The 17,777-nt window shown below is 45.6% G+C and overlaps 1 protein-coding gene across 6 annotated transcripts in view; it reads left to right on the top strand.

Annotated features, from left to right (window-relative positions):
- Positions 1-17,777, top strand: part of MGRN1 (mahogunin ring finger 1) — a 171,339-nt gene that overhangs the window by 124,303 nt on the left and 29,259 nt on the right. For all 6 annotated transcript variants that reach the window (XM_059716924.1, XM_014602232.3, XM_014602240.3 and 3 more), the window contains exons 7-8: positions 479-531; positions 13,670-13,717. In XM_059716924.1, coding sequence (XP_059572907.1) covers positions 479-531; positions 13,670-13,717 — 101 coding nt within the window. The remainder of the gene's footprint in view (positions 1-478; positions 532-13,669; positions 13,718-17,777) is intronic.

Here is a 17,777-nt window from a genome sequence, read left to right as displayed (position 1 = left end):
GATGACCTCCTGAGGTCCCTTCCAACCCTAATTTTATATGATTCTATGGAACATCTCAGAGATACAAAACTAGTCAAATAAATCTGAGAGTTTAGAGCCTGTTTGTTAGGCATGGGGTTCAGCTCTGTGTTTAGGAGTGTTTGCTGTCCTGCAGAAGCTAATTAAGTGAGGTTTTTAACCAGGTCATAGCCAAAGGTCAGACAGCTGACCTGTGGCTAGGATTTAATCCTAATTGTAGGATTAAAATTCAACATGGCTGGATTAAAGGGGAAAATAGCTGAAATTCTACTTTTAAAACAGCAGCTGCATTCCAACTCTTATAAGCTTGGTAGTTTCATTCTTCATTATTCTCTCCATTCATAAATCTCCTGCCCCAGGGTATTGGCCTCGTGGGAAAAATCCAAAGAAGCTCTACTCTTGGTAAATGAGGTAACTCTTCTTCTTCAGCATTTTAATCAACGTTGTTTTTTCTTTCCAGTGGTGGTGGAAGTTACTGGTCACGCTCATGTTCTCTTGGCTGCCTTTGAAAAGGTAAATGAGTCCTGTCATTCTGCTTTCACTCTTCTCCTCCGTACATGTAATATTGTGGATGGAAGTTTTCATAGGGCATTTGTCCTATTTGTGTAGTACCTAGTCCTGTAGTGTTCAGGTCCATGACCAGAGGTCCCACATATTACCACAGTATACCTCACAGGCTGCACAAGAGCAGCTGTACGTTACAAGCTTCAGGCCTGAACTAAACAACTTTTTCAGTCTGCTTGATGACTGGAAGTGTGTTAGTCTCTGTGGTGATTAAATCTGATGGGTGTTTAAACATAACATCATCATAGTATGATTAGGACCTTAAGATTTGTCTATAGAACCAGATGTGCTGTGTCTAGAACCGGCTGTAACATGGTTTGGTCTTAGCCTATGGATGGGACTAAACCATGTTAAGGAGCATTACATCTTGAGATCTGGTGGTACCCCTTACATGACTGGAGCATAGCTATAGAGGGTTACACCCTGCATAGAAGGGACTGGGTGGCGAAGAAAGGTGGAGGCATTGCTCTCTATGTGAAAGAGTAGTACACCTCCTTGGAGGCTGACATCGGCTCCAAAAATGGACAGCTTGAAACCCTCTGGGTCAAGTTGTGGGGGGGTGGTGGTGCGAAAGACCTAACTGTAGGTGTATACTACAGACCACCAAACCAGGGGGAGGAACTTGATCTGGAGTTCACCCGAGAATTGACTGAGGCCACACATGTGTGTGACATGGTTGTCATGGGCAGTTTTAATTATCCAGACATCTCCTGGGAGGAACACTCGACCAAGTTGGATTGCTTGTAATCCTTCCTGACTTGTGTCAAGGAGCTCTTCCTGACTCAGGAGGTGCATGGGCAAACCAGAGGTGATGCTCTGCTAGACTTGGTTCTGGCCAAATGAGACGACCTGATGACCTACTTAAATATATAGGAAAGTCTTGGCGACAGTGACCACGTTCACTGTCAGATGTAAAGCAAATCAGATAGCAGGACTGAAATCTTGGACTTAAAAAATGCAAATTTCAACAAACTTAGGTCACTTATAGGGCAAGTGCTGCGGGACCAGGGATCGAAGGCAAAAGGTGTGCACAAGGAGTGTCCTTAAGGACATGATCCTTGAAGCACAAAGGAAGTTCATTCCCATGCGGAGAAAAGGTAACAGAAGGGCTGGGAAGCCCTCTTGGCTAAACAGGGAAAACATGGTCCTCTTAAGAAAGAGGCTTATAAACAACGGAAGCTTGGGGCAGGCCCCAAGGAGGACTATTCCACAACAGCCCACATTTGCAGGGAACAGATAAAACAGATTAGTTTGCTAGAGCAGCGACCAAACTAAGATTAGCAATGGGAAGTCCTGTAGGTACATAGGGAACAGGAGGAAAACAAATGCGAATGTGGGGTCATTGCTCAACAACTCAGGAGAGCTGGTTACTGGCACCCAGGAGAAAGCTGAACTCCTGAATGACTACTTCACCTCGGTCTTCCACCGGACCAAGAGGAAAACCATGCCAGGTAGAGTAGAGGATGAGCATGGTAGGAATAATCGCCTTCCTACTATTGTTGTAGAATTGGTGTATAACCAATTAATAAAATTTGATCCATACAAGTCAGCAGGACCTGATGATCTTCATCCGAGAGTGCTGAAGGAGCTGGCTGAAGTCATTACAGAACCCCTGGTGAAACTCTTCTACAACTCATGGCGCTCTGGAGAAGTCCCTAAGGACTGGAAGAGGGCCAATGTTGTGCCCGTTCACAAGAAGGGCAGGAGGGAGGACCCGGGTAACTATAGGCAGGTCAGCCTAACATCCATTCTAGGGAAAATCCTAGAAAAGTTCATTGAGGAGTCTGTCTGCGATAAGCTTGCAGAAGGTAAGATTCTGAATGACAGTCAGCATGACTTCGTCATAGGCAGGTCTTGCCTTTCCAACCTCATCTTCTTCTATGACCAGGTAACTCACCACCTGGACACGAGAGAGCAGGTTGACATTGTATACCTAGATTTCCAAAAGGCCTTTGATCTAGTATCCCTCAATATCTGCGCAAGAAAATTGGAGGATTGTGGGCTTAACTCCGAGACAGTCAGGTGGGTGAGAAACTGGCTGCAGGATAGAACCCAGAGAGTCGTAGTGAATGGATCTGTGTCATCCTGGTGACAAGTGGGCAGCGGTGTCCCGCAGGGCTCAGTGTTTGGTCCAGTACTTTTCAACATCGTTTTTAATAATTTGGATGTGGAGGTGAAGAGCTCACTGTCCAAGGTCGTAGACGACACCAAGTTATGGGGAAGCATTGTCACGCTTTAAGATAGGCTACAGTTACAGGCAAACCTAGACAGGTTAGCAAGTTGGGTGGATTGGAATCTGATGAAGTTCAACATTGAAAAATGTAAAGTGCTTCATCTCGGGATGAGCAGCCTCCAACACACGTACAGGCTTGGCGGCACCAAACTGACTAGTACCATAAATGAAAGGGACCTTTGGGTAATAATAGACCACAGTATGAATATGAGCTGGCAGTGCAGTGCTGTAGCCAGTAGGGCAAATAATACTCTGGCATGCATCAATTGATGCATCTCAAGCAAAACCAAGGAGGTGTTTCTTCTGCTCTACTTGGCACTGGTGAGACCGCAGCTTGAGTACTGCGTCCAGTTCTGGGCACCACACTTTAATAAGGATGTGGACAAGCTTGAGAGAGTCCAAAGAAGAGCCACCCATATGATCAGAGTCTTAAAAGGCAAGCCATATGAGGAAAGGCTGAGGGATTTGGGACTCTTCAGTCTGAGGAAAAGAAGGCTGAGAGGGGACCTGGTAGCAGCTTACCGCTACACTAGGGGAGTACATCAAGGGCTCAATGAGTAACTGTTTACCAGGGCATCCGAGGGGAAAACCAGTAATGGCCACAAACTCCTGGAAGATCAATTCAGGATCAACATTAGGAAAAACTTCTTCACAGTCAGGGTGTCCAGACTGTGGAATAAACTCCCTCCAGAGGTGGTGCAATCACCTACCCTGGAGAGCCTCAAGAGAAGACTAAACAGTCACCTTGCTGGGGTCACCTGACCCCCAGTTACCTTTCCTGCTTGGTGCAGGGGGCTGGACCCAATGATTTTCCGAGGTCCCTTCCAGCCTTTCAATCTGTGAATCTTATGTAAAGCCCTAGGGAGCAGGAGAAGCAAAATTGTTCTCACCCTAGGCTCATTGACCCTAACAGGAGACATCAGTGGACATTAGGAGGCCTCAGGCTTGTAGTAGAGCCTGCCTGTTTCTTTCAAGGGAAGGTGCCTGAGGTAGGGGCCACTTGGGACTTTGATTAAATGAAGGGAAAGGTTTTGGCCTATTACTCCAGAAGAGGGGCAGAGAGAGGTGTAGCCTGCTGGGAGCCTGCATGGCTCCCAGCATATTAAAGCTGAGGTTGAAGTATTCCATCTGCATCCATCTTTCTCTGTGCCTTAGTGACTTTTCTTTGTTCCCCTGGCTGCTGCCTTTCTCCATAGCTAGGTTCTGGGTCTGATGCCAGTGTAATTTGTACTTGGGATAGGGCTCATCTAGCCACTATCCACTTGGGAAGACTGAATTTATCATTCTTGTTCTGTGCCCAGTCTCCTGTGGTCAGGGAGCTCAAGTCCTGAAATGAACCTGGCTCTGCATTTCCAACATCAAAATTTAGCACCATGTGGCCAGCCTGTATAATGAACTCCTCTTGTAGAAATCTCTCCCCCAGGGCTTTATTTTATGCAACAAGTTTCGTCTCTTGAGTTGTGAGAAGTGGCACCTAGACTGTGACTGATACCAAAAGGTGCAACATTCTGTGGTGCGTGTTAATTTGATTAGAAATCATTAATGCAGCAGTAACATTTTCCATTTCAATAGTACCTTTAGTCACAGACAGTCCCATATGTACAGCAGTAAAATGCAGCTAACTCTGAGGAGAAGGTAGATGTAGGCTACTCCAGATTTGCTTAAGAGAGCATTATGTAATAATCACTGTTTTTACATTCACTGGACTCCATGCGGGACTGGGTGCTAGAATCCCATGGGAGACAGAGCCAGTGATCACTGTACGGCGCCTAAAACAGAAGGCTCCAAAACATCTCTGAAACTATCCAAAACATTTCGGAAATGTTTCAAATGTTTTGGTATGTTTCAGGGATGCCTCTCAGGAATAGTCTGGCACAGCCCCTCAGTCCTCCTTCTAAAGTGCTGGGAGGCTGGGGCCAGGTGGGGGATAGGGCATAGCAGCCATGGGGGCCGCTGGGGCTGAGTGGTACCAGGCTCCAGCTGACTGGTGGAGCCGCCCCAGCTCCCAGACAGTGTGTGGTGCCCTGCCAAGCCACACTACATCCACGCGATGCAATAGCTGCCTTGCGGGTGCCAAGCGAAGTGTAGGGGGGCGATCCCCGCTAGACCTCAGTACCTTGTGCTGCACTTGGGGGCTCTGCCACGAGCCCTCAGAGGCCCTGATTTCCACTGCTTTAGCTGGTGAGTGCAGGGCTTTTTTTTTTTCTTTTTCTTTCTTTCTTTTTTTTTTTTTTTTTAAGTGCCAGGAGGCTGGGGATGGGGATGGGCAGGGCAGCCATGGGGGCTTCTCCCGCAGCTCCCCCTGCCCAGGGAGAGGCAGGCACAGATGGAGGAGCCACAGGAGAACCTGCAGCTGCCTGGCTGTGCCTGCCAAACCCTGTCTGATCTGAATCTCTGAAACAGCGTCAAAACTCCAAAACAGATTTGGCCGAATTGAAATGGAACAGTGATCCAAAACACCAAAATTAATCACTGTCCCTCTGAAATGGCCAAATCTGAAATGGAAATGAAACACAGCCATTTCCCACAACCCTGTTGCTTGGCAATCTGGCTCTCAGCTGTAACAGTGTGTGCTTATGCAATAGTCTGAACTTCCAGGGCCATTTGTGACTTGATGGTTTTGTGTGGAATTCATGTATCTGACTGAAGCACCTCACATAGTGCCTAGCCCCAGTACAGAAATGCAGTGGCCACATCACAAGCATTCTCTACACTGCAAAACAAACAAATGGGAACAACTAGGATCCTTCTCATACTGCAGAGCAGCCAGGGATTTTGGTGGGAGAAAGCAATGAGAGTGTGAGAGAAACAAAATCAAGGTGCTGTGGTTTTACTAGGCATTATAGGATAGTGATCCTGATGTAGTGAAATAGTAGTAGGCTGCATCTCTCATTGCAATACAAGAGGGACACTGACATGACTGTTTCATGCCTCTGAAATTCGAGACAGGTTGGCTCTTTCAAATTGAGCTACCTACCTCTGCTCTGGTCTGCAGAGAGCTTGCAGAGACGTAGAGCTGGCTAGTGAAGGAATAACAGAAAGAGGCCCCTAAGGCAAATCAAAGCAGAAAATAACATTGTAGCAAGATGTCACTTATTCAGTAGTTTAGTGATCCTTCACCTTGAACTGCACCTACACTACTTGTGATAGGAATACAGGGTTCACATAGCCAATCAGCTGCATGTTTTCTGCTTTACTAGTGTTGATGCTTACCAGTGAAATGGAAATCACTCCCTTATTCAAGGTCAGAATGGGTAGGTTTCTTTCTGTGGTGACATTTTAAATGTATTCACTCTCTTCAGAAAAAACAGGGCTTTTGAAGTGCAATCCCAGTGATCCAGTGGAGTTTTCTTTGTTAATGAGCCCACTTATTGCCCGAGTCACCAGAATGAGCTAAGGAGGATGCTCTCAGAGCTGACATACTAGCAGGCCTCAGTAATTTGCTATTTATACATATTGTTAGAAACAAACTTGTAACCTCAACAGTACATGTAGTCTGGTCTTGCAGCTCTGTCAAAGGCAGAAACTTAGCAGCTTGTTATGCTTGACTGGAAAATGGGGCTGTTGAAACTTTCTATTAATGAGGTAGTTCTTTCCTTCTAAGACTCCTTCAGTGAACAGATGTGTCATTGCATGCATATGCACCAGTGAGTCTGCTAGATGTTTCCAGTGCTGAGAGTATTTCACACTAAAACTCTTTGCCCACCCTAAAAAATCCTCATAAAAGGTTTTGGGTTTTTTTTCCTTGTGTTATAAGTGAATAGACTCTCTTTTTGACATTTTGAAAACACTGAGAAAATGGAAAAAGCACAGTACAGGCATCCCGCATCTTACACGTGTTTAACTTGCGCTAATTCAACTATACGCGGGTGGGGAGGGGGGGCGGGGCTTGAGTCTGCACGTGGTGCTGCTGCTTACCTGGAGGCCTAGCCACCACCACGCTGCCAGCGGTGACTGCCTCTGCCTCCAAAACCTCCCTCCGCTGCCATGGAGCCATGCCCAGAGCTGTGTGGCCAGCTGTCAGGCGTGGTGGTGGCTGGGCGGCATGCAGCCATCCCCACCACCACCCCACACTGCACCACCGCCACCGGCCACACAGCTCTAAGCGCGGCTTCGCGGTAGCAGCGGGAGGTTTTGGAGGCAGAGGCAGTCACTGCTGGCACAGTAGTATGCAATTTCACTATACGCAGTTTTCGCCTTTACGCACTGCCTTTGGAACGTAACCCCCGCATAAGATGCGGGATGCCTGTACTATAAAACCCCAGTTCTAGCATTACTTTGGTATACACTTGTTCCACCTGTACATGCTGCCATTTGATAAGCATGCTAGTTGAGATTAATTAAATGCAGATCTACTCTGAAAATAGCATCTTGGGCCTCCATGTTAATTGTCTTTCTGATTTCAGATAATTCAGCTGACAAATAAAGAGAAGGCTTTTCTATCAGCTCTGTACACTCCTCCAGGATCTTTCTTGGCTTATGCTTCAACAGTGATTCCACAATTGGATACTACTTATTTAAAAATTCTAGTGATTCATGAGCTAGGCTAGATTCCAGCTTCCTCTCTCAGTACTGTGTTGGCGTCAGAGCCTTAACAGAATTAAGGAGTAATTGCTTCTAATGTGTAAAATGTTCTAACTCAGGGGTGGGCAAAATACGGCCCATGGGCCGAATCCAGCCCACCAGGCCATTCTATCTGGCCTGCAGATCTCCTGAAACATTTAGAAAATTAATATTTATCTGCCCCTGGCTGCCTGTCAAAGATGACAGGAGCCAGGGGCAGTAGGACCCAGGGGGAGCCGACAGCAGGATTAAGCAGCTGGAATAGCAAGTCCAGCCCGGCCCCACTCCCAGCCCCAGCTGGAAGCCTCTACTTACCAGGGACTTCTAGCCTGGGACCCTGGGGCTGTTCCTGCCTCCCTGTGCCCAGGAAAACACAGATAAGAAGGAGGGGAGGGAGGCAGGGAAGGACCGCGGGTGATTGCCCCAGTCCTCAGGGCCGGGCCCAGCTGGGCTGGGCCGGCTCCTGCAGTCCCAGCACTGCAGCTAGGAACCACGTGATGCTGGAGTGGCTGGCCAGCAGGGGGTGGGGGGAGGGAGGAGTGGGGAAATGAGTGTGACAGGCAGTGGGAAGCAGCAGTGAGTGGCTGCATGGAGCGCAGCAATAGCTGGGCGGGAGCTTGGGGCCCAGGGCATGGCGACAAGACCACAGGGCCCAGACTGCCAGGGGCTCTGTGGAGCCAGGCTGGCTCCCCCCTCTCTCTGCTGGCACAGCCCAGCCCAGCCTGGTTCCATAGAGCCCCTGTTGGCCTGGGCCCCATGCTTCGGCTGGCACTTGCCATAGTGCACTGGCACAGGCCCTGCGCTCCCAGCGAGCTGTTGCTGCACTTCATGTGCCCACTCACTGACCCTTCCCCCCTGCCTTCTGCAGCCATTTCCTCGCTCCCCCCCACAGCTTGCCCGCTGGGTAGCCGCTCCAGCATCACATGGCTCCTGGCTGCAGCGCCAGGACTGCAGGAGCAGCTGGAACATTGTGCCAGAGCAGCACGGGAATGGGGAATGGGAAAGTGGCAGGAGAAGGGCAGTGGTGGCAAATGTGGGGGAAGTGTCTGCGAGCAGCAGCCCAGGGCCAGCACTGGTGCAGGGGCCAGGAGCGACAGGAGTGTGGAGCCTGGGCTTGGAGCAGCGCTGGCGGGGGCTCTGCCTGCTGTGGGGGGCTATGGGCATACCCTCCTCCTCCACACATGCCACAATCCCCCCCAGCCACCCTCCCCCCACACACTCAGAACCCCCCACAAACCCCATACCCATCCACACACACACCCACATGCTCCCCACCCCACATACATATAAATCCTCATGCCTATTCTTCCCCCCACAAACCCCACACCCCCCAAAAAAACTCTATCCACCTGCTCACACCCTCCAGCAATATACAAAAATAAAACTTCATTTTAAGCTATTATACCATCACCTCTATGTACACTACACAAACACATGTAAATCAGAACAAAAATATTTTTTAAATGAAATTAATGAATGTTGTAGTACATGTTTGATTTTTAGAATCTAATTTGGTATTTTTCTGGTTCAGAGATGGCAAACCCCCGTGCTGAAAGAAGTACTTGTTGGGGACAAAGGGAGGGACTTCTGATGGCAAAGTTCAGGGATTAGGGGGTGGGATTTATGGTTCCAAGATGGTGACCAAGGGGCAGGGTACCTGTCAAGGGGCGGGGCTACCCATGTGGCCCTCAATGGCTTGCCAAAACTTGGTAAACGGCCCTCCACTCAAAATAATTGCCCACTCCTGTTCTAACTGAAGAGAACTATGGGGAGAAATCTTAGTGAATATACCATAGTGGGGCTGGTTCTTTTTACATATTTCTTTTCAGGATAGAAATACCCTTTCAGTTTTCCAGTGGACAACTTCTTTTCAAGGTTTCATTTCCATTTCTGTATTTAGCCTGCAGTACCTGAAATTTCACAATCTGATTTTTTTTCACTTGTCATCATTTAGTTCCTTCCTGGTGCCCCTTACCCTATAGTAAAATCATGTTAAGGTAGAGAGTGAATTAGAATCAATAAAATCAATATAGTTATGCCAGTTTAACTCTTTCATGCAGACACTCTTATTTTGAAATTAATGGCTTTTTTCTATTTTAGTTTACATTGCTTTGAAATGGGTTTGAGATAGAAAAAGCCATTCTTATTGCAGAATAAATGCATCTGTGGCCAGGAAGAGACATTGCATTTGTTGCACAAGTTATACCTGTGTTTGTCCCAGAACAGAAATGTCCTGGTATTGGTGTGCACGCACATCGCCCTTCTAAGATCAGGGTTTAGCAAGCGGCTAACTACACTGCACTTGTCCAGCATTGATTCAATGATGCAATCCTGGGATAACCATTCAGACGTACTTTGTGATGTCCTGGGATAAACTTCTTATGCAACAAACCATTTTAAGGATTTATCCCAGGAAAATTAATCTGGACATCTGAATGATTGGACTTTGTCCCAGGATAAATAGTTTGTCTCACAATAAATGTGATGCCTGTTTGTGGCCTACATGTGGAACTTACACTGTTACAACTGCAGCGGTTTAGTATTCCACTACAGCTTTACTAATCCTGGAAAAATCTCCTATATAGACAAACCCTGACAAAACCAGTGCTGTATGAATGAAATGAGATTGTCCTTGTACCAGTTCACCCTCCATTACCATATTTCCTTATGAGAAATTCCAGTGAAGTTGGTTCATTGATCTGCTTGCTGTACTGAGTCTGTCCCTTTGTAACTCTGATTCTTGGTCTGAACTGGAATACCACATGCCCCCGTGAGCTGAAACACTTGATAGAAAATTTACATCTTTGTGCTAAAAGCAAAGCACATTAATGGAGGAGGGAGGAGGATGTGGTAAGTTTGGGCTCTTCTGAAATGCATCATAACTGGGAATAAAATTTAGTGAAAGGGAGATCAATGAATAGGCAGAAATGATAGTATTGAAGTTCTGTGAAACTGCTGTTAATGAGCTTATGCAGACTGAAGAAAAAAGATGCTGAAAGCACAGCAGGAATACGGCTTATTAACAAGTGCCAATCGTGTGCCCAAGGCTAATAGCACTCCACATTTGGAACACTTTCCATCCAAGACACTTTACATTCATTGATCAGTGCCCCCAATCCATGAGAGGCAGGCAGGAATTTTTATGAATGAGAAAACTGAGGCATAAGGTAGTTAAGTAGTTGAATGTTATTTACCAGGTCACGCAGAATTGGTAGTTGAGCCAGGATTAGAGTCCAGCAATCTTGACCCCTTGTCCTGAGTTGTATCATGCTTTTCCCCACTCTTACCTCACCACGCTTTATGGTCTGTCACATGCTCTTGATTCAGGGCCTGTCTATAGAGGGCTCTCAGAGTCTATAGGAATTAACTGACGGTGTGAAGTTGGTGCATATAAAGCATGTCATCATCATGGCCCTGCCTCCTGTTTAAAATAGGGGGAGGGGCGGAAATGAGCTCCTGGTCACTGACATGCCCATCTATGAGCCCTGCCCTTTAGGATTGAGGCCACACTGTCCACCTGAGATGGTACAGAGGTGTACCTGGGTAGTTTTGCAGTGCCAGATAGGCAGTCATGGTGGCTGCTATGTTTTTGCATGCCCCCTAAGTCATTGCCCAGGGTTGGTGGCCTGCTTAATTATACTACTGTGTGACATATTAAGTTGTAGAGGACATGGTGGAATTGTTGCCCCTTCCCCCTGGCCTCTGGTGCTCATCTTGTTGTGAGAAAATTACAGCTCTAGCTGCTGCCACCAACCAAGCCCTTCCTTCCCCATGCCTCTTGCCTGTTTGCCCATTTGCATCCCTGCTTGCTCTCCCTGCTGCATATTGATTCTCTCACTTACGTCACCTCTCTGTCTTGAAATGTCCTTGCACAGCTGTTAATTATTTAACGAGTTTTTAAAAAGCTTATAGCTTCCACTCCTTTAGCAGGTTTGCATCTTCATCAAGCATGTCATGATGCAGGGCTAGTGATGGAGGAGGCACAGTGGCTGCTGACTGAGGGGGAGGCAGCACTAAAAGAGATGCATCTGGAAATCTCTTGCGGCCCCTTATGAATGCTCCCTCTCCACTGTGCTCAGGCAAAGGGGCCAAATAATAATTAGTCCTAGTGAAATGTCTTCATCACAGATTGAAGCACTCTATTAAATTGATATAATTTTAGTTGATAGCAGCTGCTTTCCCTTCATGCCAGTTATGTATATGAAACCCATCTCTGTAGCCTTAAGAAGTCATACAAATACAAACCAATAATGCTGTCTACATAGGACAGTTAGACCCTAAATGTTGCTGTGGGAAAGCTGTATGACTTGTGCATACACAAAATGAAAAGCCTGTCAACCCATGTGTACTGCTTCTTGGATCTGAGTAAACCCTGGCTGTGACAAACTGAGGGAAGGCAGGGGTTTCCACAGGCACAGACAAGCGCTGAGGGAGCCCCTCACTGGTTGAAGTCAAGTCACAGGGACAAGAGCTCCCTTTGTCCTTAGTTAGTTTCACACACTTGAGAAGCTGTTCTACAGTATAGTGACAGCTTTAAAATAAGGACAGTTTTGACTTGCTAGAGAACCACTGGGCAAGCTTTTCTTTTGGATGAGAACCCAACAGCTGGAATATTTCTCCAAATCTCCTGGGTTTACTGCTACAGTGCGGACGTGATGTAAGACTTGTTTTTTGTAGGACCAGAGTACCTTCTGCGTTAGGTTTCTGCATCAGTTGGGATCCACAGAAAGTCACTGCAAATGCAAAATTAATTCAGAAGGAATTCTAACTTTTTGAACCTCAGAGGTTCTTTTCAGTGGTTAGTGGTTATTTAATCAGTTAGCAGATGATCTCTGGGCATTTCTGATGGGGTCCCAGATGAACAACTTCCTTTCATGATTTCATTTGAAAAGAAAATTCGGTTTTAATGAAGCCCCTTTATAGACAGATTAATGTACAGACAACATTATTTTACTCTAATATATATTCCATTATCTTTTGTTTTCTGGTGAATGGAGCAGTTTTCTCATGGTAATTAAAGCTGCTTATCTGTACTGTTCATCCGTAAAGCAAGAACCCATGATGTTTAGGCTTATTACAGAGTAGTTGGATATAATTCTGGTATCCTGAAATACATAAATGCTTTTGGGGAGTGCAGTCTCCCAAGGTAATTGATTACATTAACTTGGATTCCTTCCTTCCCTGTAGGTCTGTAGAGGAGACCACACAAGCTGTGTGAAACTTCAGGGAAAATGTTTTTTTTGGTCTTATCACTGGGTCTCTTGAGATTTTTGCTCCCTTTGCACTCTGTAAGATGATGTCCTTACCATAAGCCAGATAGTGCAGATAAAGAAAGCCCTTCCATACTCAACACCTACCTTTTGCACTTGTACCTCCAGTTAGTGTAACTTTATCTTTGGATGGCAAACACACAACCACCCCTTTCTTCAGTGGGGCCATTTCTTCTGAAATCAAAAGTATGGTTTTCTGGTTTTTTCTGCAAACATCTTGGAGCACATGTTGCCTTGATTACAGAATCAGTGTGCTCTGGAAGGACTGAGTAGAGGGGTGGTTGAAGGACCCTCATGATGGACAGCTGTTGTAGACGCATTTTTTTCTGGTATAACATTACTAACTATTAAGTAAGCAGAAATCCCGAGAGCTGTAATTTTTAACTAAGCTAAGAGTACCATTCCCAGGACCAGGTGTGGACCATCTATCTGTAAGTCTGGTTTGAAATGCTACAACCTGTTCTGTGTACCTGGCAAATGCTTAAAGAACCCGAGTGCTGCAGCATTTTGTGAAGTAGCATGCAGTCTCTATTCTTATAGTGCACGGATGGCCAGAGTTAGTCACCCTGGGAGTTGCATCCAGTCCTCCACAGAAGTTCAAGAGACCAGGGGGGAGAGTAGGGTGGGCTGAGGGTGAGCGATCCAGAGTGGAGGTGACCACTCCCCGTTTCTCCCCTCACTCTTCCCACCCCACTGCTGCAGCGTCCAGCCGTTCTGGGTTTCCCCACGGGGAGCACACCCCAGGGTAAATGGTTTGGCTATAGCACCCGCCCTGGCAACCTGGCACCTGAGCTGGCAGTCCCGGGAGAATTGGGAGAGCTGCAAGTACTGTGCTGATGAGCTGCGTGCAGCTCATGAGCCGTGGTTTGGCCATCTGTGCTATAGTGTGTCAAATGATGCTTGCAGATGGATTAAAGAAGGGCTAATCCTGCTGGGGCATCTAAGTCCACCTCACAGCTGCTTTAAGTATTTCTATATAGAGTGTTTAACCAATGTGTATGTGTCTCTCTCCACCCCCCAGCACGTTGATGGCAGTTTCTCTGTGAAGCCTTTGAAACAGAAACAAATTGTAAGTATGCATTCCGTATTCATATCCTTTCAGAGCCAGTATTTGAGCAAAGGCTTTTATTGCCATCTCAGGGATGTCTACCTGTAGTTGGTGGATAGCTACATTGGCAGTTGGCAGAGAGCCCATGGGTTCAGCTGATATATCCAGATAAAGAAGCTCAGGGTTGAAATTTTCTTCTTTATTATGGAAGCTGTTGCTGCACAAATAAATACCCCAGTATTGCAGCCTGCAACCTGTAGTGTCACGGAGTAGCACCTTCTGCATTAATTTGCATTCCTGCATCTTAGTATCCTTCTTTTGGCACTTAAATATCAAAGCACTCAGTTCCTTAGAAATATCTGTAGTATTTAAATCTTCAGCAAGTCAGGGGCATCATTTGAGAAGTTTAAAACAGGTTTGTCTTACTTGGACTGCTGCTGATGTGTCAGACAGCACAAGGCTCACTTGATCATAATCCACTCTGGATCCTTTAGCTCAGCGGTGGGCAAAATATGGCCCGGGGACTGGATCCGGCCCACCAGACCATTCTATCTGGCCTGTGGGGCCCCTAAAAATTAGAAAATTAATATTTATTTGCTCCTAGCTGCCTGTCAAAGATGATAGGAGCCAGGGGCAGTAGGATCCAGAGGAAGCTAGTGGCAGGACCTACCAGCAAGGTCTGCCCAGCCCTTGCCCCCCAACCAGAAACCCCTGCCTAGCAGAGGCTTCTGGGTTGGGGCATGGGGCTGTTCCTGCTTCCCTGTGCCGGAAAGGGAAATGCGGCCCTCAACAGTTTGCCAAAACTCGTTAAGCGGCCCTTCACCCAAAGTAATTGCCTGCCCCTGCTTTAGCTCTTCGCTGTGTGAGAGAGGATATAAAAGTGTAACTGTGGGTCCCAGTCTGGCCACCCTAGTGCTAGGCACATGGTCACCACTACTTTTTCCTTGACACATCTGTGTTGTTTTGGGTTTTTTAAAGTGATGCAGGGATCTCTGTAGGGTTTTTTTTTCTGTGCAATATGTTAAGCTTCCTTTTTCACTTAAAAAATGGAAAGCAGCTGGTTGCTGATATCTGAGGAGCAGTCCTAGGAAATCTGAATGAGTGGGTACTGAGTCCACATGCAGGTAATGTAAACCTGGGAGAAACTGCAACAAAGCAGAGATGGAAAAGACCTATTTGTACATCTTGTCCATCCTTCTGCTAGTCCCGAGTGACTTGGCAGAACCAGCTTGGATGTTGCCTGGTCAGAGTAATAAGCGCTGAAAACGTCATATAAAGGTGTCTTGATTGCATCTGAGGTACAAGTCCTGGAAGGAGGCAGATGCTGAGCTGAGTTGGTAGAAAACCAGTAATGAGCTGTTCTAACTCACCTGGGGACAGATTTGATGTCTATACAATACTACATTGGATACTTAGGATCCCTTGCAGATGTAAGATGCCCTTGTTTGTGAAGAGTATTGATGTCATCTCCACTTGTGGGAAGCTAGCTGATACTAAGCTGATGCATGGTCTCAAAAGAGCTATGAGATCTTGTACCAGCTGGAGAGAGCTACAGTGAAATGGAGTTTAGAAAGAGCTGCTGGCCAGTTAAAATCAGAATTCTTTGCAGTCAACAATAGGGCTTATAGCATGGGAAAAACCAACTAGCCCTTTCTCCTCTGACTCCTCAGTCTTATTGCTATCAGCCTCATTGTCCTTTCCATCATCAAATTGTTCCAGTATTAGTGTCTAGTTTGATCTTTCATTTTTTCCCTTCCCAAATTCTTCTGTTACATTCTTTATATTTTGAAGTTGCAGCCCATCCTTTGTGCCCTCGGCCAAGGCATTCACCCATGCTAGTATACATTCTCAGTTCTTCTGTATTAGTATTCACCATAATATTTATACATGTGTTGCAGCAGCATCTGGACCAGAACCCTCTTGTGCTTGGTGCTGTACAAACACAACAAAGATTTACACACCCTCCCTCTTCTCTCTTTTCCCCTGTGATGTCCAATGTATTAACCATTTCTTCTGTCACCTATGCCTGCCTTTGGCTATAGTGATTTCCTTTCTTCATCTCCACATATGACTTAGAGCTCCCCATGACTTTGGTGGCAGGGGTTTACTCTTCTTTGGCAGATGCTTCAGTAGCATAAGTGGTTTTGATTGAATTTCCTTTTTCCAGAGCTATTTTAGACACTACCTGCTGTAGCTCTCAGCATTGATGATCTGAGATAAATTGGCAGATGGAGGATATTTTAAAAACTCTATGGCTTTTAGGTGTCCTTTTCTGTAACGTAGCGTTGTCTTGTTTGTTTTTCCTTTAAAAGACAAACAGGGTAAAAAGAACCAGAAACATGAAAGATGATGTGACGCTTTGGTCTGATGTGGCTGTCACTAATGAACTGCCATTCTGAATGGTGGATTTTGCCTTTGATCTGTGATAATCATTTTACTTAATATTTATATACGGTAACAGGGTACATCATCAAAGTGCTGTACAAACATTAACTAATTTTGCCTGTCTGATTCTCCAGCTGGTGATCTCACTAGTGATCTTATTTCTACCCTCATCACTTGTTCTCAGTAAATACTTTTATTAAAATGGTACATCTGACTGGCCTGGCTGGGTCCTTATTTTAGCATAAGCTTTCATAAACAGAAGGCTTATTTCATCAGATGTTGAGAAGATCCTTTCATAGCATCTGGTAAAGTAAGCCCTCTGCTTACAAAAGCTTATGCTATACACTTCTGATTTAGTTAGTCTATAAAGTACAAATCTATCCTGACTTCTTCCTGACTTCGAACTAACATAGCTATCTACCTTTCTCTTATCTTCAGTCATCAAATGCATCCTCTTTGGGCTGGGTTGCCAGCACTTGCTTCTGCAAGACTTGCATGAAGACTGGGATTTATGAGAACCTTTCTTCTAATTTAACCATGAAGCAAGAGGCTTGCTCTGGAAAATGGATTGCTCAGGGACTTGCAATAGGATATAAAACTTTTCATTTTTTGTTGACCTGTAGCCCAGGGAGTAGCAGTATAACCTTGACTAGGAGGGATCATAAAAATGAGAGGGAGGAATTTAGTCTCAGGCCCATTTAAACCTTGTTGTTTCTGTAGAGTCTGCCAACAAAGGGGCCCAGCTAGTATAAAGAAAACTATAGGCTTCACACCAGGAAGCTTTCCTAACAGTAAAGCAAATTAGATTTTGGCTTCTTTTGAAACAGCTGGTCTCAATAAGCTTCTGACTCTTGAACAAATTTTGGAAACTTGCTTTCAAATAAAGTTCCTATGTGGTCTGTATCAGAGCTGGGCCATTTTGCAGAGTAGTTGGAGCCAACACGGAGTAAGTGGCTGAAGCACAGTATAGCACTGTGGAAGATGTTCTGAAAAAGGTGTCTTCTTGACTTTGAAGAGCTTTCCTTTACTAAACCCATATGTAGAAGGCAGGGCAAGATGGTATCTTAGAGGCTAATTTATTAGTCATAAAGACTCATTAGTCTTTAAGGTGCCACTCAGCTTCTGCCTGACCTCAGACTAATACAGCTAACTACCTCTCTGAACCCATATGAAAAAACCTAAATTTAAAAAGTTCAAATCTCTATTTCATGCTACCATAAAGATGTTCATTTAAAAATTCAATTACTGAGGAAAACAACTTCATCTGAGGGGGCCATGCTAGAAGGATGGACCACAGGTTCTCCATAGCTCAATTCTTGCTCTAAGTATTGTGGATATGTGGTGTAAGGTGGGATGTTACTTTTGGATCATCAAGTCTGACCTCCTGTCATACCTGTGTTGAGCCCCAAAACTTGTTTGGCTAAAGCATCTCTTCCAGAAAGGTATCTAATTTTCATTTGAAGACATCAAGAAATAGAAAATCCGGCACTTCCTTTTGTAGTTTGTTTCAGTGTTTTTTGTTCCTTACTGTTTATGTGTGCTTTACTTTTCATTTGAATTGGTCTGACTTCAGCTTCCAGTCGTTCTTTTGTAATGCAGCTTTCTTGGCTAGATTAAAGAGCCTTTCAATACCCAGCATTTTCTCCCCATGAAGGTGCTTGTAGTTGGTAGTCAAGTCCAAATTTCCTATGGTTAA

The sequence above is a fragment of the Alligator mississippiensis genome, chromosome 13 (assembly GCF_030867095.1).
Source record: "Alligator mississippiensis isolate rAllMis1 chromosome 13, rAllMis1, whole genome shotgun sequence".
Lineage (NCBI taxonomy): Eukaryota > Metazoa > Chordata > Crocodylia > Alligatoridae > Alligator > Alligator mississippiensis.
This window is presented reverse-complemented; position numbering and strand designations above follow the sequence as displayed.